Source organism: Microcebus murinus, chromosome 8 (genome assembly GCF_040939455.1).
Source record: "Microcebus murinus isolate Inina chromosome 8, M.murinus_Inina_mat1.0, whole genome shotgun sequence".
Classification (NCBI taxonomy): Eukaryota; Metazoa; Chordata; class Mammalia; order Primates; family Cheirogaleidae; genus Microcebus; species Microcebus murinus.
The window spans coordinates 66,096,764-66,120,943 of NC_134111.1; the positions used below are offsets into that span (position 1 = coordinate 66,096,764).

At 37.1% G+C, this 24,180-nt stretch overlaps 1 protein-coding gene across 6 annotated transcripts in view; it reads right to left on the minus strand.

The window, feature by feature from the left end:
- STAT4 (signal transducer and activator of transcription 4) overlaps positions 1-24,180 on the minus strand; it is a 116,136-nt gene that overhangs the window by 13,488 nt on the left and 78,468 nt on the right. For all 6 annotated transcript variants that reach the window (XM_076005763.1, XM_012776925.3, XM_012776923.3 and 3 more), the window contains 10 exons: positions 23,635-23,727; positions 20,269-20,347; positions 17,523-17,608; positions 15,970-16,121; positions 13,627-13,785; positions 12,825-12,917; positions 10,184-10,243; positions 9,867-9,884; positions 9,684-9,777; positions 6,767-6,811 (listed from right to left, as the gene is read on the minus strand). In XM_076005763.1, coding sequence (XP_075861878.1) covers positions 6,767-6,811; positions 9,684-9,777; positions 9,867-9,884; positions 10,184-10,243; positions 12,825-12,917; positions 13,627-13,785; positions 15,970-16,121; positions 17,523-17,608; positions 20,269-20,347; positions 23,635-23,727 — 879 coding nt within the window. The remainder of the gene's footprint in view (positions 1-6,766; positions 6,812-9,683; positions 9,778-9,866; positions 9,885-10,183; positions 10,244-12,824; positions 12,918-13,626; positions 13,786-15,969; positions 16,122-17,522; positions 17,609-20,268; positions 20,348-23,634; positions 23,728-24,180) is intronic.

Consider the following 24,180-nt stretch of genomic DNA (forward strand, 5'->3'; position numbering starts at 1 on the left):
GCCTAGAAATGTTTGCATCGATAGTGCCATCCATGCTTGGGAGAGTTGACTCGGAGAAGAGGCTCACACAGGCCCTGGAAGTGGGCTTGAGGTATTTTGGGCCAGGAATTCTGGGGTCCTGGACTCAGGGTGAGCACATTGCCTCGACCTCACAGATGACTTTATTTTTAGGGGAGGGCTGCAACTGGAGGATGGCCATGGCTATGAGGTCCCTTGATATTGTGATATGTAATAAGAAGAAATATATTATTTGGTCTCTGCCCTCAGTTTCTGAGACAAAAGCTCCTAAGATCTTTGTAGACAGGGATACCAGATGACTCTTTTGTTCTAGAATTTGGTCTTTGACCCTAGTTCCTGACACAGAGCTCCTAAGACCTTTGTAATTTCCTGAGTGACTGATACCGAGCTCCTAAATCCCTTGGAATTTTCTGGGTGATAGGAGCATCTTTTGTTCTCATGAAGTGACTCTCGGTGGGCTTCTGGATAGCATCAGGATGGGGGCTGGTTGCCAGGGAAATCAACCATGCAATTAAAGGGTTAGAACCTTCAGCCCCACCCTTCAACCTCTGGGGAAGGCAGAGGCGCTGAGGGTTGAGTTGATCAGCAATGGCCAATGAGGTAATCGATCATGCCTACATAATGAAGCCCAAAAGAACCCAAAAGAACTTGGTTCAGATGAGCTTCCAGATAGCTGAACACATGGGGGGACCTGGAGGGTGGTAAGGCCCAGAGAGGGCATGGAAGCCCTGCACCCCTTCTCACATACCTTTCTCTACACATCTCTTCCATCTAATTGTTCATCCATAGCCTTTGTAACATCTTTCATACTAAACCAGTAAGTGAAATGTTTCCTTGAGTTCTGTGAGCTGCTCTAGCAAATGGAATCTGAGGAGAGGGGGTTGTGGAAACTTCCACAAATTTATTGCTGGTTGGCCAGAAGCACAGGCCACAACCTGGGACTTGCAATTGTCACCTAAAGTAGGGAGCGGTCTCGTAGGACTGAGCCCATAACCCGTGAGATCTGATACTCTCTTCAAGTACATGGTGTTAGAATTGAGTTTAACTGTAGGACACCCAGTTGGTTTCTGCTGGACAGTTGGTTGTTAGTGGGAAGAAATCCCCACACATGTTTTGGTGACCGGAGGTGAGGTATTCTGTACTGAGAGTAGTAAAAACCGTTTTTTCCTGTCTCTTACAGGTCCCATCCCCCCTATTCTAGTCACTATAGTTTAGTTTATATGATTCAATATACACATGATCATTCAGTACTTAGTTTTCTCAGCTCTTTGATTTATGGCACCTGTGTGTCCACCATCCAAACAGCAGTGCCTTGAAAAGTCTGGGAAACCACAATTCCACAGACAGAACAGTGACACTCAAGGTTGTCTGTTAGCTGTGGAAAAAAACTTCATGCTTTAGATACTACTTTACTGAATTGGAATGTGGATTGTGAAAGGTTTCTTAGTGATTCAAACTAATTTCTAACATTTACTTAACACCCCTGACACCATTGTAAGGGAATCCAGCACGAAAGCTGACATACAATACACACGACTGGAGAAAAGAAGCCCTAACTAAAGAATTAATGACCATCATTAATTTTCAAAGCAGAGTGACCATCAATCATAGTCTTCATTATTTTCTCAGTGCAGTCCAAGCCAAAGACATTATTCAATTTTACATTCCCAGGGTCCATTCCTTACAGATTGGGAAAGTATCATGGATGAGATGCATCATTAATGTCTGTATTAAAAAACCATCCTTATCATCTATGATGGTTATAGATTTAAAATATTCATATGTATGATGTTTACATTATATGGCACTAAATATCATAACTGGACTGGTTGAATTGTACTTCTAAAGGAAAACACTCATTGGATAATCTGCTAAGAAACTGGAAAACTGACCAAGCAACTTAACCAGGGCTCTACCTGGAAAAAAAATGTAGAACCTAATGATCTTGGTGTCACCATGTTCTTTTTGTTTCCTCTGCTTGCTGCCTAATGGTATACCCTGGAAACCTAGACTATATTAACAAATAGTTATGCCTTTTAACTTGAAATAAAACCTCTGCTAAGAAAAACACGACTGAGATAAGGATAATTTTCACCCAAATTTCTTGCTCAACTCTTAACAAGCCACAATTTATGATAATGTCGCACATGGAAAACTGTGTGGTATAGAAAACAATTAAAACAATCCATTCACTGAGTGAATACTTACTGAGCCCCTATTATATGCTAGATGCTGGGAAACAGCGAGAAGAGGGGAAGAATGGTATAGTCACGTGTGAGAGAGACAGCCTTTAATCACAGAATCATAAGCAGGGAATGTAAAATGACAACTATGCCCAGCCCATAACATAAGGGTTCTGTATGGATGCTGTTGTATTCTAAAAAGTATTAAGTTTTTAGTGATATACTTGTACTAATTTCTCCCTTTAAAAAATGTTGCAGCACCTTAAATTAGTTCTTGAGGAAATCAACTTGCTGTGCAAATGCCTGGGTGATTGGTGGTGTGGGTAGAGTCTGAGAACTCTGAACCTTGAAAGAACATCTGTTTGGCTATTTTGTTAAATGAAACGCAAGTCACCCAGGCTTTACTAATAGCTTCATTGTGTTTCATGACTTTCCACTGCAAAAACAAAATTACCCAGCACCTCAATCTGTGGCTAAAACTGTCATTTATCAGTTAAAGCCCACTGACAAAGAGCGAACTGGAGAGACTGCCATTTCAGCTTCCTTATTCAAACAGTTTTCACATTTCAACAATCACTCTCCAGCCAGCTGCCTGCCAGATAAAGACCTCCTGGGAAAGGTTGCTTCCTGGGAATGTTTATTTTGCAGGGACAGGCTGATGGCTTCAGAGTCTGGCCACTCACTAGGTGATGGAATCATTTCTTCACTGTGACTCTTCCCAGGAAAGAGCGAAGGTGAGAACGAGAGGCATTGACTGCCAACCTTGATTTTGTGATGGTGCGTCTACAGATTCCTCAAGGGGTATTGTGAAATTCCAAAGTGAATTCTTTTTTTTTAAATTTTATTTTAATTTTTGAATAATTATATTTTCCTTAGTTTTTCACATTCAACGTTAGTCTTAACTCTGTGCTAAAGTGAATTCTTAATATTAAATTTGTTTTTACAAAAATCTAAAGTTCCTACCCGATGTTGCACTTCTGAGGCTTATGGAATCTTAGTCCAAGGAGTTTCAGAGATTGTCTAGTGTGATGGGTTTTAAACTCTTTTAACCTTGGAAAGTATTCTTGAAAGTAAATTTCCCACTTAGGTTCCTACCTGTAAAATATATAAAATAAAGCTGCCTTGCCAGAAACGGGGGTGAGGGACCCAGAGGTCTGTGTCTTCACCAATCGTCCTTCCTTCACCCCGTCCTAAAGCCGGGAGCCCCTGTACATCCTGACATGTCATCTCTTCCTGGATAATTTCAGAGTCAAACGGTCACAGGGTCTTGCAATTCTAGGGAGGTTTGAAATGGCAACCTTGGGGAAACTAGCCTTCATGACATCTTGGAACGTTCTCAATCATTTACTATGTCATCCAAGCTTGTACAACCACAAAAGTAGAAGTGATGAATTCAAAGTTGTGTGTGTGTGTGTGTGTGTAGGGGGTGGAGAGCATTGTGTGGTAGTAGGAAGCCCAGACATGAAAAGGGGCATACATAAATGGTGGTCTGAGGTTTCAGGGACCTGGAGGTAGAAGAGGGAAGTGCCCAGGGTCTCTTGAAAGGGGTCATGTCTTCAGCACTTGGCAGACGGGCAGACAAGGGTGAAGATGAGCAGTTGTCTTAAGTCAGGCACCACCTTTTAGAGCCCACTTTCCCCGTCTGTGTAAATAGCTACTCTCTCTCGGGGGGTGGGGGCAGAACGGACTGCTGACCCATGAGGGCCACAGCCAGCCTCTACACAGCCCATCACCACTGACTTGCCCACACCGTCTCACTGGGTCCTCACGACAGCGCTGTGAAGTGTAGGGCAGCATTAGCTCCACTCTGCAGATAAGGGAGCTGGGGGTTAGGAGGTTAAGTGGCTCGCGCAAGGTCAGACTGCCTGTAAGAGGCAGAGCCCAACACGGTGCTATTTCTACTGTCCCATCCAGGCACAACTGGCCATGAAAGGAGACACGGCAGATGACAGCAAAGTCAATGGCATTTTCCAAGGAAACATTATTTTAAATTCTGGTTTGGGATAGCCCCTGATTTTTCGGTGGTGGGCAGAATGCAGACCCTTTGTGAGACAGATGAGGTGAGATAAAAGGGTGGAAGAGGGTCAAAGAGGAGTGACCACCAGCTTGCCCCTCCCAGGGAAGGTTCTGGCATCCCACAGGCAGCAGAGCAGAGCAGAGCAGCCAGGAGCAGGGACCCAGGATCCACACTGCCGAGGTCTGGATCTCAGCCCGGCCACCAACGGCCCGTGTCATCTTGAGCAAGCTGTGTGATGAGCCTGTGCCTCAGTTTCCCTAACTGAAATACTAATGAGACTAATAGCACCTACTTCATAGCGTAGTCGTAAGAGTTACACCAATTGATATTAGTGAAGCTCTTCAGTAATGCCCATTATAGTAAAGACCACAAAAGGATTTTTAAATAAATTCCTAGCAGGCTTGCCACAGCTGCTTGAGATAAACGACAGCAACTTTTTGAAACTTGAAAAAGTTATATCCTAGCTTCCTATATTCCTGAAATTTTTTGCCGCAGTTTCTGACTCGATGACATTATGAGCTTCATTTATTGCTAGCTCTTCTTACACTTTACTGACTGTCCTCTGGTCATCCCTACTGACGGCCACAGCCCTGGCTCCCAGCTCCCATCCTTCACAGATTTTGTGGCTTGGCAACTGTTCCTGTAGCGCATCAACGTTCAAGCCTGTGGCTTGTTTTAAATGTACCTAGGAGTCATACTAAAATTCCACCAGCAGGTGGAGCTCAAAGAATGTTTAAAATAAGATTAACCTGCTTTAGCAAACCTGGAGAAAAAGGAAGACATAAAATCATTCTGTTATGACTGTAGGATTTTGCTATTAATCGGAAAGTGAGAGGGAAACAAATTCAAAGAAATATAAGCAGCGTTAATAAGACAGTGGTTGGTGTTTCCACAGTAGAAGATGATTTACTTAGATTTCCATCTCTAGGGAAATCCAAATAAACATTTTGATTTTACATTCATTAAGATGATAACGCACTGCAAGAGTTGAGCTATTGAGATTTATTATTGTTTTACTTAATAAAAGTTCAGAATAATTGTGCTTAGTCTGTTCAGACTCAAAAATAATATTAAAGGATGTCAATCTGAATGAAACGTTGCAGCTCTGGCCCTAATTCCAGTGAGATGTCTGACATGGGCTTTCATTTAAAATGTGCTGCTCCCCTCCTTTCTCCCTTAAAAAAATGTGCTAATGTTTAACCATGAAGTTTAGGAGACCTTTCTGGGTTTCTGCAAGATGGGAAGAATATCTCCCACTGATTTTACTAGAATATTCTTCAACTCAAAAGCTCTGCTCGTAAGGTATCTTTGGTTGTAGAGGGCTCAGCCCTGAGCAGCAATGTTGTCCTGGGAGGAAGATTTAGCTCATCCTTGGTGGGTTCAATACTTGGCAAATGATCTTTAAGACATAATTAAGGGAATAAGGAATTCTTGGAGGGGAAAATGGTAGGGTATTAAATGCTTTGTGATGGATCTTTGTGGTTTTGTGGGGTGTGAGAGATAGGATGTCATTGGATGCCGGCCTTGTAAAGTGCTTTTCCTCCAAATGTTTCAAAGATCTTTTTCGTAGGAGCTGCAACTACAAAGCCAGGAGACTGGATTCATATAAACTCTACCAGAATTAAGCCTCCCTGCTCTATAACCGCATCATGTAGGTGGTCTTACGTATGAAGCATCTCTGAGCAGGTAAGCATTGGGCATTACTATCCTCATCTCTTAAAGAAAAAAAAAAGCAGTATTTTTTCAGATCATCTGCCAGTCACTATCAGAGCATGTACTCAAACTCAGGGTTTCTAATTCCAAATACATAGCTCCTAGACTGATGCCTTAGTTTCTAGGTCAATTTAATAGATAATCTCCAAGGTCATTCCCAATCCAGGATTTGTCCACTCTGTCATCTGTTGATTGTGATGTGAGCACTGGGACTGCATCAGTTTGTTCCTTTATTCACTTCACCTGGTGGAATACAACCCTTAGAGAGCAAGGTAGCCGATGCCACAAAGGATTTGTTTTTCACCTGTGATTTTTCACGTAACGAGTCATGATTTTTGAGCCTTACCTCATAGATGTGGGAAAATGAGTGAATAAAAATGGAGAATGGAAAAGATATTTTATAATAATGGAGGACTGGCTAAAGAAATGATGGCACACCTATAAAATCCAAAATCATGCAACAAATTTAAATCATGTTCTTCAAGAGTAAAGTTATAGGAAGCTGTTCACCATACATTGCTCTGTGAAAAAAGCAGGTTATGAAACAATGTGTATCATATATTTTTAAAGTAACATGCACATAAATAAAAAACTGGAATAATGTGTACCAAAATGTTAATAGTTATTTTCTTTGGATGGTGTTATTATAGGCTATTTTTATTTTCTCCTTTAAAAATATTTTCCTATATTATCTGTAATTATCAAGGTTTCTATTTGTAATTAGAGAAACATGGATTTAATTTTACATAAAGTCAAGCAGTTTAAAAACTTTGTAAAAACAATATATTATGGCATTATTTCCTGGAAAAATTCTTGAGGAAAAAATATTTCCTACCTCATTTCCTTTACTTCCAGCACTGGACTTCATTTCCTTTGGTTGCTTTATAAAAGAAAACAAGAATGTTTAGGTGGAGAAGCATTATCAGCTACATGTCAAGTGGGTTGTACTACTGTAGTAATTTTCTTGGCCATGGTTTTGATTTCTGGGACAGTAACCTAGATGTCTCAACCTTATTGAAAACTGACACAGGTGCCCAGATTTAACAGAGAGGAGCTTCCTGTTTCACCTCACGGGATACCACTGTAGAAACTTCCATTGAGATTAGCGACCAAGTTGGTAATACCACTAAGACTGTGTTTTTCAGCCAACATTTTCAAAAATGGAAAGCATGCTGGGATCCTTTAGAATCTGTTCAGCATTCCTTTGTGCCTGGAAAGCATCATTTTAGCTCAGCTGTGGGAGATGATTCCCAGTCCGTGTGAAACCCAGTCTCACACAGAGGCGTGCGTGGGGTGGTAAGCTGTGGGGCGGTGTGGTCACGCGGCCCCACGGTAAGCTATTAAATGACATTAGAGTGGAAGAAGACCTATGCAAAAACTGTGCATTGGTACAGATTACTGAATGGCAAAAAGAGGCAGAAAAAATTATACAGTGTGTATGATTTGATAACACTTCTTACAAAAGTATTTGTCTATTTTAGAAAAAAAGAACAAAAACATAAAAATGAAGATATTAATAGCATTGCCTCAAAGTAGTGCAATTATAAGTGTTTTTTAATTTTTAAAATTTTGTTTCTCTTATTTTCTATATTTATTTTTGTATTAAAAAGCAATTAAGGGCCAGGCGTGGTGGCTCACGCCTGTAATCCTGGCACTCTGGGAGGCCAAGGCGGGTGGATCTCCCAAGGATCTCTTGAGACCAGCCTGAGCAAGAGCAAGATTCCATCTCTAGTAAAAATAGAAAGAAATTAATTGGCCAACTAAATATATATAGAAAAAATTAGCCGGGCATGGTGGTGCATGCCTGTAGTCCCAGCTACTTAGGAGGCTGAGGTAGGAGGATCGCCTGAGCCTAGGAGTTTGAGGTTGCTGTGAGCTAGGCTGATGCCATGGCACTCACTCTAGCTCCGGCAACAGAGTGAGACTCTGTCTCAAAAATAAATAAATAAATAAAAAGCAATTAAGTTATTATGTATAAGATAATAAATGTGAAAATGCTTTGCAACTAGAAGAACACTGTAAAAACTAAGGTTTTGTTATTGTATGTATTGTGCCAGCTGAAATAAAGACCTAAGCACTTTTTGGTATATTACTCATACTTCCTTTACTATGTAACTTTTTTGGGAGATAGACAATTCTAAGTTAAGGGCTCTTATGACTTTACTTATTACTAAACATGGCCCACTACTGAAAGTTCCTTGAGGACAGGAATTGAGCCCAACCAAAAAGAGCGTTAGGTACAAGGATGTCTATAATATATGACTCTTTATTACATTTTATTTATTTGGCAGTCTCACACAGGAGGGATTCAATTAGAAAGAAATATACCCCTCAATACTGAAAACCAAACAAAATCAAAACCAAAAACAAAACCAGCACAAATTTACATATGCAGGTATCTTTAATCTAAATTTTATCTTTTAGAAAGTAGACCTTTTGAGACTTATTCAGTGGTGCTCCAGCATTTGATGAGGTACTTGCTAAATGTTAATAAGCAAGAGGAGTAATATATTTCTGGCAAGGACAGCAGTAGAGTTTGGGGGAATCTAAGAACTATACAAAGAATTAGAAAGAAGGCAGGAAGAGAACTCTAGGTCAAGAGGAAGTGGTAAAAACAGAAGCAACAGGATGAGGCTGGGTCAGAGCTTTCTAGACATGCCAAGGTGAACTGTGTACAACTGCCATGCTCAGAACATCCTATTTCCCCAAGCTATCCTCCTAAAAGGGAAACGCTTTTAGTTAGACATGTGGTTATTGGATATCACTTTTTGGGGAGATTTTAAAAATGAAACTAGGAATGCCTATCCATTATTTTGTGTTTGTGTGTACTTATTTTTTTTATCGATCTATCATAGTTGTACATATTTTGGGGGTTCATATAATATTTTGATACAAGAATACAAATGTATAATGATTCCATCACTTCAAACTTTTCTTTGCATTAAGGAACATTATAATTCTAGCTATTTGAAATATATAACATATTATTGTTAACTATAATTTCCTACTGTACTATTGAATTACTATTCCTTCTACCTAACTGCATTTTTCTTCATCCCTCCTACCCCCCTTCCCTTCCCAGTCTCTGGTAACCACCATTCTACTCTCTACCTCCATGAGATCCACTTTCTTAGCTCTTGCATATGAGTGAGAACATGCAATATTTGTCTTTCTGTGCCTGCCTTATTTTATTTAACATAATGACCTTCGGTTCTACCTACATTGCTGTAAATAACAAAATGTCTATTTTTATTTTTTCCCTTTTTTTTTTTGAAACAAGATCTTGCTCTATTGCCTAGGCTGGCATACAGTGGTGAGATCATAGCTCACTGCAACCCTGAACTCCTGGGCTCAAGATCCCCCTGCCTTGGCCTCTCAAGTACTAGGATTACAGGTGTGAGCCACCATACCCAGCATCATTCTTTTTATGGATGAATAATATTCCATTGTGTAATGCCTACCTATTATAAGACAGATGAGCTCTGTTATTATCATCAAAATATATTGATCAACTAGTGTGTCTGCTTAGGTACTACATCATCATTGTTTAAAACTCAGACCTTTTGAGTCAGGGTTCAGGGTTCTTTCTACCACTTTAATTCTTGAATGATGGCATGTTTTATTTCTTAAAATGGTCCTTAATCTCACATAAGAAACACTTAAGAAAAAAATACACTGAATTATAAAGCCTATTATAAAGATGTATCTGATTTGGAAAAAAAAAGTTTGTGTGATTTTACTGCCAAACTTACCAAATGTCGAAATTCTACTGAGAGACTTCCATTGGAAGATTCTTCAATAGACATGGCTTTGACATTAGTTCCACAAAGTACAAATCTTCGATTGCTAGAGAGGAAATCTTAGCTATTTACATGGTCTCAGGTAAAATACATTTTTAAGAACAGCAAAAAAATTCTACAAAGTAAATGTCTTACCTTAGAGTTGAAACATTCCTGTAAAATCAAGAAGATTCTTCAAAATGAGTTATGTAATAGGTCTAGTAAAATTTTTCTATGATATTTTAAGGGATAGTATATAAAATTTCATTTCAGGTCTTTATAGAAAAATCTTTTAAATTAAATCTTTATTGGGTTCTGTTAAATGTATGAACTTCAAAGTCAAATATTTGAAGTACATTTATATGTAACACTTAAGAAGTACATTTAAAAGTTCAAAATTGTTCTATAAAATAAGGGCAGTTCATAAAAATGGTCTCACATTTCAAATTTCAAAATGAAATTAGAAAACTTACTTGTCAATTGATGCTTTAACCTTTACCTGATAGTTTAGTTCTGGCAATTTTATTAGCAGTCTGAAAAGGGACATCAATAAAGAATCAAGAATAAAAATTAAAAGTGTTAAAAGCCTTCTTTATATTTATATTTATGGCATATATATATAAATAAAACTTACATTATCTCCAGTTATATGTTAGTATGTTTTAAAAATATATTATTTGTCTTTAGTTTGCCATATTACTAACGCTGACATTAGCCACTTAATATCATGCCGACAAACATTTGGAAAGTATTTCAATATTGCTTCAGTTAATGTGTGCTGGATAATATATTGGCCAGGTAAGAAAAATATCTCTATTTTGGAAAAAGCCCAAATTTGGGTTAAAGTATAAATATAAGAAAAATCCTTTATCAGTCTATTAATTTAGCCCTATTTTATTCTCATATTACCAATAAAACCCCCACCATTTTGTAAGCTTAGTAAAACTAAACGTTTTTGATAATAACTATTTAATGGTGAAGATACTGAGAAAGACTAGGTCTCTGGTAGAACATGGAAAATCCCAATTCAAATACATTTGTACTCTTTCAACACACTATAATTAAGTATCAGCAAAAAATGTTCATCACTAAAAAAGACCCAACTTCAAGCAAACAAGCGATTAAAGCTCAGAATAAGCAATTCCTTTATTTCCTTCTGGTGTCAGCCCTCCTTTATTCTTTTGCTTTCTCCAACTCCTCAGAGCTTTGTCCTGTGATGTGCCCCATCTGTGGGTTCAGTGCAGTTTTGGAGATAATCCTTCAATCACTCACACACTCATTCATTTACTCATGCACTCATGCCAACCTTTGCTTATTCGCTCGGCATGTACTGAGCTCCTCATATCTACCCAGAGCAGCCTTACATACAGGGAACTGGCAGAGCAAAGACTGGAGAAGGGAGAAATGTGGACGTGGCTATACATAAAAGGGAGGAGACCAGCCAAACAGATGGAATATAGAAAGTATGGTGATAAGCACCTCATCAGCATTAGAGAAACAAAATCACAGATCATAGCCCAAACAAGACAGTGGGTAGAATGTGTAGCAGAGGATCTTTAAATGTCCTGTCCAAGGCGTAAGATTGGTTCAGGGTTTGGAGTATGTTAAGCTGGTAGTCTTTGGTAGTGGGTGGTGAGGGGTAGGTACGGTCAGGTGAAATAAGGTCAGATGTTTCCCTTTCTATCCTATTCAGGAGGTATCTGACTCATCCTAAGATGCTGACGACTAACACAAGAGTTCCAGGTCACCACTCCTTTTGAATAGGAGAAAGCAAATGGTAGCGAGGAATTTTACCTTGAATAAAGGATCATCTATCAAGACAGTGGGGAACAGGGTTCAGAGAAGGAGGGTGAGGATCCAGCAGTTAGATGGAAAAGGAGGACGGAACCTGCCAACCAGGGACTAACAGTCCACGTCGCTGCCAATCAGTTCAAATAACATGCAAGGTGGCACTGATTCAGGGATCTCTTCTACTCAGAATGTTTTGCTGAGCAATCCCTACTCATTTCCCCTTTTGTCCCAGAGAGCACCTTAGACCTACTTTATGTCTCAACCAGATGCAGAATGTCCACGCCCTCTCCATCCTATTTCCCTTTATTGCTGCAGTCCTCTGAGTTGCATAGAGATGTAGGAATAAGAAATTAGCAACTTTTGAGAAGAACAAAATTTCAAAAAAGAACCTGGCCTCTGCTTTTTGTTTTTAGTTCTTAAATCTTGGTGCAACATGCACACAAAGAAACTGATTAAGAATTTTAGTAGGAGCTGGTGAAATGCAAACTGAAGACAAATGCCTTCCCTTTAAAAATGGAGTTCCAATACTGATATGTGATCAGGGACCCTATCATAGGACCCTAAAATGCTCTCTACCATGGCATCACTACCTGTTGATGCATTAATCTGTAGCTTCAGCTTTCCAGACGTGACCTAATAATTAGGAATTTAAAACTTCAGACTTTGGAGTTTGAGGCATGATGAAAATGGTTGAAAATAAGAACTCAAACTCATTGTTTCAAGCATCATTAGAGAAAAACTATAAGTTTTGATTTTTCAGGCTAATGAAAAGGATCAAACATGGAGATAAAACAAAGCAATAATAACACAAAAGCCATGTAGCTTTAAATCAGGTGCATAGTAAGGATGTGCTGAAATTGTGGTGTTGAGAGTTTTTGTAGAAAATCCATTAAACTGGTTACTGGGTAATCACATTTCCATAATCTGTCCTCAATCTATCTTTTCAGGTCTATCTCTTCCTGCTCCACACGATCACAAAACAGGCCCAGGAAGCCATTATTTCTGTAGTCTTGCTCTCCTACAATCCTCCTCCCCTCTTTCAATTTCTCTGGTCGTCTTCTCAAGTCAACCTTTTCAGCAATTAATTACATTGTCCCCGATATTATGATTCCATACTTTCATGCTAATATCCCGCATGTCCTCATTTGCATGGGCACACTCCTGACAAGTAGGGCTCTCATCTTAACATTTTACCAAAGGTTAATGTTGGGCACACAGCAGGTGCTTAATAAAGAATAATCGAATGTAAGGCGCAATGGGAGAAACTAGCCTAGATTACCCAGTGGCTCCACACACATGAAAGCAGAGAAGGCGTCTGCCTACCTTAGTTTTACAGTGAACTGAATGAGGGTTTTAAGTACCAACGGCCTCTGGGGGTGGGTTGGCATGCAGGGCTGTCGCTCAACCACAAATGAGCTAGATGAAAAGGAAATAAAGCATGTCATTTGAAAACATTGAAAATATTGACAGGCTGAAAACCACAGAGGAACAGGATGCTATCCTCTCAAAAGGTCCAAATTTTCTACACTTAGAAGACATTCAAACCCTCATTAAACTCAAATCTTTCCAATGACTTTTCATAAATAATTACCAAGAGGTAGGAAAAGATTGCCTAAAGACTGTCCCCAAGTAATAATAGTAAATAATCCTTAATTGTTATAAATGAGTCATAAATAAAATCCCCAGTCCATTTTTATCATATTTATAGAGAGTAAATTTTATGCCATTATTTTGGACTAAACATTAAAATTTCTGGTACATATCAGTAGTTTTTTCTTTAGACTAGCTTATAAACACAAAAATGTTCTCCATCTTTCATTTCTTGGATATGCACTTAGGAATAAACCTTTGAAAAAATCTTTTCTAAAACGCGAAAACTAAGCTGTAGGTGGGTGATGTGGTTTAGTTTGTGGAAAACTGAGTCAGTTAGTGGGAGATGTGTTCATGAGTAAATAGTGAAACATAGAAATATGGTTTCTGAAACTTTCTGGGGTCCCTGAGGCTCATTGATTAATAGTTCCCTGTCACTCTTTAACCTAAACACCAAAACCCCAGGCAGGATGTTCTTACAACTTCACAGAACTGCGGATGCCATGAAGCATTTAGTTGATAAGATTTCACTTACTTCTTGAAAAGATTGTAGATCAAGAAGGTGACTCTTTCTAGTAGGTGAGTTCTCTGCATTGGAATGGGATCACCTTCATATGTCATTTTGGTAGATTGCTCCTCTAATTTCTCCAATTGCCTTCTGAGTTGGAAAAGACTTTCTGCCAATAGTGTAAAGCTATTCAACAGCAAATAAAAATCAGAGATAGTTTTTCCACTTAACAAATGAGCATTTTAACAGTTGATCTTATTTAACAAATATTAAATTATTAAGTAATCATTAATTTAAGTGAATCACTTAATTTTATTGAAAGTGACAGTTCTTTATTTGTATTTTCCATTTTGCTCAAATATGCATCATATTTGTTAAATGTTTTCAATGTTTTCTAATTTGTGCCTTCAATTATAGATAAGATACCACTTATGAAATTTTGTCAACATCTGGAAACAAATCCCTTTTAATTATCCTTTTTTAAGCCTGTTAAGTTATGTATGTGAAGAATATGACATTCACTAAAAGGCAATGAAAGAACAAATTTAAAACTATAAAATACATGATATGAAGGATGTTATATGTAAAAATATTGAAGGAAAAAATGTGAAACTGACCTTCTCCTCCAATATATATTTTTATAAGTCTTAAATCTTCCAAAAATGATCAATGACTCTCTATGAAGAAAAGTGTATTTGGAAATGCATGCCCTTGATATCTGCTTGGAGTTTTACTTGCTGTGTGGTAATCTTACCTCAGAAATGGAGGTGGGGACTTGGGCCAGAAGTCTAGAGAAGAGTAAGATTGAAATGGACACAACAGAGAAGGCAGAATGTCTCATCAAACTTGGGAAGTCCATCTGGCCCTATAGAAACTCTTTCTAGTTAAAGTACTCTGCATATGAGACTGTGGGAAGAGTGGTTGAATCCCTGTTGATTTTTAGTATGGACACAATTACCTGTTAAATTCTTTATTGCCCCTTTTATTGTTTGTCTTGTTTTTACAACAACAGAGTACAGTGAGGTTAGAGAATTGAAGTATCTCCCCAAGGAAAATCAATGTTTTAAAATGAGCCCAACTCCTTAACTTTTCTTGGGAAGTAAGCCTGGCAGGATAGAGCTTTTCATGAGAGGGTCTCCCATTATTATATATTTCCAGTGTATTGAATTGTACTCTTAGAAAGCTATTTTATTTTATTTATTTTTTGGAGACAGGGTCTGGCTCTGTTGCCTAGGCTGGAATACAGTGGTGCAATCATGGGTCACTACAACTCCAACTCCCAGGCTGAAGCAATCCTTCTGCTCAGTATCCAAAGTAGCTAGGAATCCAGGTATGAGTCACCACACCCAGCTAATTTTTTAAAAAATATATATTTTGTAGAGACAGAGTCTTGCTATGTTGCCCAGGTTGGTCTTGAATTCCTGGTCTCAAGCAATTCTCCCACCTTGGCCTCCCAAAGTGCTGGGATTATAGACATGAGCCACTGCACCTGATCAGAAAGGAATTTTAGATTTTAACTGAACATTTTCCTTCTTTTTCATTATATTTTCCAATTGTTCTTTCAATCAGATATTTTATTATATTTTGCATTAATGAGCTAGAAAATCCTACCAATATTTTTATCTTTCAGTGCATATAGGATGTATTTATATTTAATTGTGTATATGCATACATAGACAGGCTATATTTATGGTACATGACAGGATGTTTTAATATATGCATACATTGTAGAATGGTTAAATCAAGCCAAATATTGTGCATTATTACCTCAAATACTTTTTTGTGGTAAGAACACTTAAAATCTACTTTCTTAGTAATTTTCAAGTATACCATGTGTTGTTAACCATAATCACCATGATGTATACAATAGCTCTCTTAAACTTATTCCTCATAACTGAAATTTTGTAGCCTTTATCAACATACTTAACACAATAAATCACTAAGCTGAAAGTACAAAACTAATGTTTAAGTGTGTCCTAAGACACACATTTAAAAAGTCAGTATCTATTTTCATGATTTTGAAGCCAGTGCTTCCTTATTATGTCCTTAAAGAGAGTGTATTGCTAGTTTCAAACATTTATTTGCATCTTTTAAGATTGATCTCTTGTATGTGAAAAATTAAGCAATTCTTACGCATTCTACAGAAGCTTCCTTTTATTCCCCCCCCCCCACACACAAAGGAATGAAAATTAAGAACATTTATACTATTCGATCAATTGTTTTCAACTGCAGAGTTCCCAGCTGCTAATAAGGCATCAGTAGGCTGAATGAAAGGACATTCTGGTCTCAACCTGCATTCTCTGGCTGAGTGACACTGAAGTTTTGTACTTCCTGTGGTTTTCACTAGAAATGGAAGTGAATTCATTTTACCAGTTTTGAAGCTGGTCGAGCCCATTGTGGAGTGGACCTCCGATGCAGGCGATTTGCTGCCTCCGCTTCCAGTCTTGTAGCTCTTCTATGAGCATGCTGTTCATTAACAGGTCTGTCTCGTTAACTATTTGTGTCATCTTACTGAGTGCTTCCTAAAAACAAAGGTGACTACTGAAGAGATTTCCATAAGCAACAGCCAGAATCACTCAGATTCCAACTTATAAAACAATTTGACCTGGGAGATGAAGGCTTGGTTAAAATTGTGACCAAATATAAAGAATGACCACAGTTTAACATTCTCATAAATGTGTTTTGGGATAAAAAATGCTGAATTTGTAAATCTTGTGGCAGCAATATTGAATCTTATAGTCATAAAACTGTATATTTGCTCTTTAGAAGGATGTTTATAAATTTGATTTTTAAAAATAAATATGGTCAAATGTTTATTTGAAAATGAACGGACTAAAATTTGAGCCTTTCTCTGTTAATTTTTATTAGGACTTTATCTGGGCTCTGGGAGGCATCGTGGAGAAGTGTAACTTTCGATGGGCTAGGGGTTAGAAGATAGGAATTTCTGTCCTGCCTTTGTTACAAGCTGTATGAATTAGGACAAAACATTTAGTCTTGCTGAAACTTGGTCTTCTCATATATACCATCAGGTAAATAGACTGAATTATTTTTGAAGTTCTTTTTCTTCTTAAAATTATTCTACTTTATTTTTAAAGTAGAATAAGATATCATGCAAAAAATGTGTAGCATAGATTTATTGTGCATAAAAACATTGTTTTATCTTGGATTAAATTACTTCCATGCTTAAAATCTGTTATATAACTAAGTTTATAACTAATTTAGGGTGAAAATAAATTTTACATTTGTTTGTGCTCACACCAATTCCTGCACACAAAATAGAGCTACACTTTTAGAAATTATTGGTTTCTAAACTATTGATTTACCAGTGACTGGCTAAATTTTGATTGCATTTATTTTCAAAGAGAGGTAGAGAATTGAAATAGAGATGCTTCCCTCTTTAAAAATATTTCATTGAGCCAGAAAAACATTTTTCTTTTTGGGAGGAGATTAGATTATGTTCAATTGCCAATGGGCTATTCTGAAATCCAGGAAATTGCTTAACATAATGTCATTTCTAAGTAAAAACTTATTTGAAAAACTTGTTTTTCCAATAAAATTTTAGTAGTCAAGTAATACTTTAGTTATATACATATTTGTCTCAGCATATTAAGTACAGCAACTAAAATAGCCATGTCTGAAATAGTGACAAATAAAAATTGGGTAAAACATCCATCTTAAAATTAATGTTAGCTACAGCAAATGTGTCACATAAGCAAGATAAATAGGCTTTAGATAGGTCCAGCTTTGTAAACTCATGAAGGGAAGCATGGCAAAAAGTGTGGGACTGTTCCTAAAACACGGCCATTTATTCACACAGTGTAAATGGAACTGATAAAATCTAAGAGCTTGATACCTTTCAGTAGGACTGGGTTTAGGAAAAGGAGAAAAATGAGCAAAAGTCCAAATGAAAATTCTTCACTAACCTTTCTCTTGAAGTCGAGGCTGTTAAGCATTTCTTGCAGTGTCAAAACTTCCTGATTCATCATTACACTATTCTTGTCACTCTGATCTGCAAAGGACAAGGGATCAGATTTAGAGTCTTTTCCAAGTTAAATCTGTCTGTTCTTGAAAGTCAAGTCAGCCTCAATCTGCCATCCTCAACCAGCCCTGGCCAGAAGGAGGGGCCTGTGTGGTAGGAGACTTAATGGGGCCACTAGAGTTGAGGTTGGAAGTAAAGTCCCTGCCTGCTCATTTTGCCGGGAAGAATTACGTCCAAACATCCCAAAAAAGACCTCTTTATCTTACAGACAGACCTTCATGGAAGACAATTCTTCGCTCACTGTTCTTTTATTGGAGGTGGAGGGAAGAAATAGAGTTATTGTAATAGATTCCTTACTGGATAGCTCTACATTAATGATGACCCGGGTTTTTTGGCATAAATAAGAAAGGGAGGGGGCCTCCCTTTGTGCCCGTGATTAAAACATATTTGACTCTTTCTGCTGCCTTTCCCCACCCCTCCCTGCTCTACTTTATACTCAGGAGTTAGGAGAAGCTGCCTAGTAGAGTTATAGTTTTATCTGCTTGGTCTCATGAACTAGTAAAGACTAAATGCTTTCCCCTTTTCTTTGCAAAATGGGCTAGCCTCAAAATGGGCTAGAAGTGGGAAAGAGTTGCAAATTAAGAAAAACATCTAACTGAAACAACAACAAAAAGATTTATCCTCTTAAATGGGAAGACATGCCATAAACAAACATTATATTAATTTGAACATTGAACTTTATTGATATATGTAAGTGTTGGGGTTCAGAAAATGATACCCCAAAATAATGGTGCTAATCTCCAGGAACTCATTCCTGGTTGTAGTTGCTCATTAATTCACTACCTTCTAGATCCCATACATAGCAAAATCTTGCTTATGTAGCATTTTATCAACTGAAAACTTACTTAGCTAATACTTTCTGATCTTCACCAGCAAGGATATTGTAACTTATTTCCCTCATATCTTTCATTTCACTTATAACTTATAAGGGTGAACAAATAAAATAAATACTTGTTGGTTTAAGTGATAAAATTGATCCTTTTTATTCTTCATAATGAGCATAAAGTGAAAAATATTAAAGTGACTCAAATCATAATATATTGAGTTCAAAATAATTTTATTGTTTAGTGTATTTTGTTGTTTTCTAATTCTTCAAATTGGTAGTTCAGGTATGAAATTTAGGAGGAGGCCGACAGGGGTGGGGAACCTGCAGCCTCACAACCACCTGTGGCCTCCAGATCCCAAAGTGTGGCACCTGGACTGCATCCAAACTTCACAGAACAAGGCCACACTCAAGAATTCAGAAAGCTACATGTGGCCCCAGGGCCACAGATTCCCCACCCTAAATTAAGATCAAGGACCCCTTTGAGAATCTGATGAAACCATGTTTATGCCATTTCTTCCAAAGGCAAAAATTTTACATACACATAATTGTGAACATTTTGAATAATGTTTCCTGGAGGTCAGGATATTCTAATCATGACAGAAGAACACGAAACACCTCACTTTTCACTTATTAAACATGTGATCACAATCATTCATAGTTCGTTCAAGATACGTTTGATGCTAACATTATATAATAATGAAGATGATTGTGTAAATGAAAGGTTTATTTCTAATTTATTTTTTAAATTATTTGAAATAGTTTTAGAATTACGAAAATGTTGTAAAATTAGTGCAGATTTCCTGTATATCTTTCCTCCAGCTTCCTCTATTCTTTTACATAAGCATAGTACAATGATCAAAACCAGTAAACTAGTATCAGCACAATCCTATCAACTAATCTAGACCTAATTAGAATCTTACTAATTGTCCCTATTAATAATAGCAACACAGTTTAAACTATGAATCTGTTTTTACTTGTATATCTAAGGCCTTGTAGCTATTCTCATTCTTTCCTTGCATTTCTTCAAAAACAGTTGTAAACAACATTTAACCACAGAAAAATAGTCAAATAAGTTGCAATGTCCTTACATTTTGACATTTATACGATTATTGAGCTGTGTTTTTGGAGACTTCTTTTTAAAAACTCTCCACCTTTGGAGATTTTTTGATGTGAGGAAATACTTAAAAATAAAAATTTAAAATGCAGGGTACAACACTATATACAAAAGATGATCTCATTTTTTTGAAAATAAGTAAATAGATAAATATGTATGTGAACATATAAAGAAAAAGGCTGTAAGGAAATACATTTTGACGATACTTAGCTATAGATAGATTTCATGTGATTTTAATTTTTTCAATGCTTTTGCCTATTTTCTAAATTTTCCTCTATGAAGCACATTTCTACCATATATTTCAGAAAATTATATTTTAAAAAAACTACCTAGGGATAATATTAGTAATTCTCTGATGATGTTAGGTAATTATTATTACTTTTGTTTTTGTGATAATGGTATTTTGATTCTGTAGGTTTTTTTAGTTTGGTTTTCTTTTTTGGAGATGCTTAAAGTAGAGGTGATTTCTCATGCAGTTTGTAATTTACTTTGGCCTGGTTGTTAAAAAACACATATATTTATTTATATGGAGAGGGAAAGAAGAGGCAAAATAAAGAAATACTCCTTGTATTTCCCTCGACTCACCTAGGAAAGTAGATCAAATTTATTTTTCAACTCTGTCAGTAAAGAAGCCCTAGTCATGCTGCCTTTATGTCCCTAGGAAGAATTATATATAAAACAAAAACTTACCCATTGTCTGAATAGTTTTATACCTGTAGTCAAATTCATCTTGCAGGTCTTCTAAGTATTTGGTGTCTTGTTCTGTCATCTTTTCACAAAAGAAAACATACTTACTCGGCTGTTACAATTAAGTATGTCAATGAAACAACATTATAAGTATTTTCAAATACACTGTTTGGTGTTTCCAGTCTCGAATAGCACCCAACTTCTGAAGACTATCATGAGCCTACCTATCTGAAGGGCTAATGCACATGAAAGTTGAACAGTGCTGGAAGAACCAGGTCGTTCTTACTCTTCCAACTATTCTCTCTTTCTGCTTGTTTGGAAATCTTTCAGCATCTTAGCTCTTATTTCTCAATTAGCACCAACTGATGCTTTTCATATAATCTTTTTTTTTATTGGAGAATGTGGATATTTTTGTCCTTTTATAATTGTTGAGTAGTATTGCATAACTCTGTATTACTACATCAGTGATCACTTTTTGCTTAAATCTCCATTCAAATATGCTGTAGTTTATGACAATTCAGCTTAAATATTTTTTCTTTCTACTACTTAAAATACATCTATATTTTATTTATATCTCTTGTTTCTGTCTTTGAGATTTTTACTTTACTTTTCTCCAAACCTGGTAACGTTTTGCTGCTCAGACATAACAGCTGTTAAATGTCAAGATCTGGGCTAACGGCTTTTTATATAGTATCTAATTTAGTCGTCACAATAACCATGAAGTGGGTTACCCTCACCTTTGCAGAGGAAGAAGCAGAGGCTTACAGATGTGAAGCAACTTACTTGTTCAAGGTCATACAACTGCTTAGTGGGGAGTTTGGTGGGAAGTCCGGCAGTCTGACCGTGACCCCGACCCTAGCCAGAACCACTGCTTCCTAGATTTCAGATACTGCACTTCCCTTTCGTCTCAGAAAATTTAACTTTCTATGGCCTACTTATTCCAAGAAGTCTTCCCTAACAAAACATACATCTTCCCTGACAAATTTTCTTCCAGAAATTCCGAATTTTAGTCACCTAAATTATACTAAGAAAAGTATCCAGTTTGGAGTATGAGAGTCTGAAATCGTCTCTCAACTCTGTGGCTTATTAGCTGTGTGATCTTGGGCAAATGTCTTAGCATTTCAGTTTCTTCATCTGTAAAATGAGGAGGGGTGGGAAAAGAGGATGACAGTATCTACCTCATGGAGTTGTTATAAGTGATACATGAGACAAACTGCTTAAAACAGTGCCTGGTATCAAATGCATGCTTCCTAAGCATTAGCTATGATCACTCTTCTCATCCTGGTTTGTTATCTTGTTCTCTAAAATGACTTCTCTATATTTATAAACCTCAGGAAAGTAATAAATAGTATTGACTACATGGTATATTGTCTCCCCACCCATAGTAATAACAGCTACCAATTTTTTAGCAACCTGTGCTGTGCCTAAACCTTACATACATTATCCTTTCAGCAACCTACAAAGTAAATTATTTCCATTTTTCATGTGAGGAAACTGAAGCTCAAAGTCATACAGTAATAAATACTTAAGCTAGAATTCAACTTCAGTCTAGTCTAGCTTCAAAGTCTTTATTCTTTCTGTTCACTACACCCCGATACCACTTGTAGCATTTCAATTTTACGTTTAGCTTCTGCAGAACAAAGATTTGTGGAAGGGTTTGGGCTATTAATTAAAAGTCAGGGAACCCACATGCATGAAAAAATGTAACAAAATAAGATAGTTTTAAGGCAGAGATATACTGGGGTTCCATCTTTTGATCTCAAAATTAATAAAAGCTAAAAGAAGGCAGTATCTTGCATATTCCTTCTAATGAAAAGCATATTAAACCAATGCCATAACTCTAAAAAGTCTAAGCTAGGATAATTAAGAGGCTTTCAGACTGCACTGTCATTTGTAATTGTAAAATGCGAAAACACCCCGCCTTAACCTTCAACAGCTCTCTCGATAGTCTGAGAATCCTTTACAGCCATGGCACATGCCAGAACATTCCACAGAGAAGCTGAGGCTATGGCATGAGTGGGGGAAGTGCACTGATTGAAAAGTGCTGCTTTGCCTGCAAGTCAGGCCAGGCCTCCTGGAATCAGAGGCTGGGATAGGAATCAGGTCCATGGGATTTATTGAGGGACTATTCTCAGGAGAAAGGACATACAAGAGAGGGATAGGGAAGGGGACGGAGCTAAGTAAGCATTCGATTTTTGCTGGGGTCCACTTAAGTTTGATCCCATAAGGAACCCAGGAACATGACCTGCACCACAGAGTTAACCCAATGTAAGGCAATGGGTCTGGCCTTTTCCTCGCCAGCCCCTCTGTGTCATTGTGTCACTTAGTGATTGTCTGAAGGCAGCCGAGGGCTCCCTGTAGAGACAATTCTCCAGAGAAGCCATTAGCAGCCAACACTCATAGCTGCTGGGGACCAGTGTGCAGGCGTGGTGAAGATCTGCTCCTGGCTCCATCATACTTCTTAGGAATTTAAAAGGAATTGGTGCTGGATGCAAAACTCATCTGTGCACTTGGTTAATGTGCTTAAGTATTTTTACTATAATAAAATAACCATCTCCTGCTTTACACACTTGCAGAGTTGATAGAGCCCTTGGGTTTAACGTTACAATGTGCCAAGGCATTTTTGTCTTTGGTACATCTGAGAACCTATTCTTTCTTGCAACAGTGTAAGCAGAGACTTTTGCATGCACGTTTTACTTGTTATGGTGGATCATGAAATCAGAAGTCTGAAAACAAATGCTCTGAAATAGTTATTTAAGCTCTCTTCCTACTATTCAGACAATCTATGGGGAAGTTTACCTTTAAGTATCTATTAGTTTATTTAATTTTATGGAAGTGTTATTATTTTCATAAAGAATAAGGAAATGAATGCTATGTAAGTTTTGGAAAGGAAATTAACATTTAAGACATCTTCTCTAGATCAATAAAATTCATAAACCTCTAGCCAGATTGTTTAAGTAAAAAGGAAAAAAGAAAAAACAAAATTTACTAATATTAAATGAGAGATGTGATATCACTACAAGTTCTATAGATATTCAAAGGATAATAATGGAAAATTATGAACAAGTTTATGCTAAATAAAGACAACTTAGATGAAATGAATACATTTCTTGAAAAACACAAATTACTAAAGCTCATTCAAGAAGAAATAAACTGAATAGCCCTGTATCAAAAAGTTTAAATTGGAGTTAAAAAGCTTCCCACAGAGAAATATTCTCTTACATAAATATAGTGTGTGAGAGATTTATCTTATTCACAAAATTTCCTATGATTTCTGTACACACTAACTTTGGGCCCATGAGAAATGGTGATAGTCAGTTGTGGGGGACAGTAGCTAGCCTTTCTAGGTACCTACCTATGGTCACTCACCTGCACACTGTTTTTAATGGCAGCCACTTTGTGCTCTACATTCCTCTGTCTTTCTGAAACTGAAGAACTTTGTAAGGATTTCTCCAGAGGTCCCTGGAAAAAGAATGTCTTGAAATTTCACTTCTTTATCGAAAAAATAAAGTTGTTAAAATTTTAAAACCTGACAATAACTAAACCTGAAAATTTTTAATAGTTGAAAGAAGATACTTTTGTTAAACCTTCAAAAATAAATATCATGGTATGATTTACTAAATTATGGAGGACATCATTTGGAAAGTTGATTGTTTATACACTCTTTCCTTTTTGTAAGAATCAACTGAAAAAGTATTCCTTAAGGACTTCGTTGATTATTCCTCTACTGGTCTTTAGGGGGGCTCTGAATTCACTCAGCACAGTGGGATGAAAATATAACTTAAAATACATCAGGGCAAAGTACATTTAAACAATCAACAAGCAAGTACTTGTGGAGTTTCTGTAAGACAAAATCCTGCTTGTGGATTGGTTTAGACTTGAGAGGTAGGAAATAGGAAGCTATGGAAAGGTTTA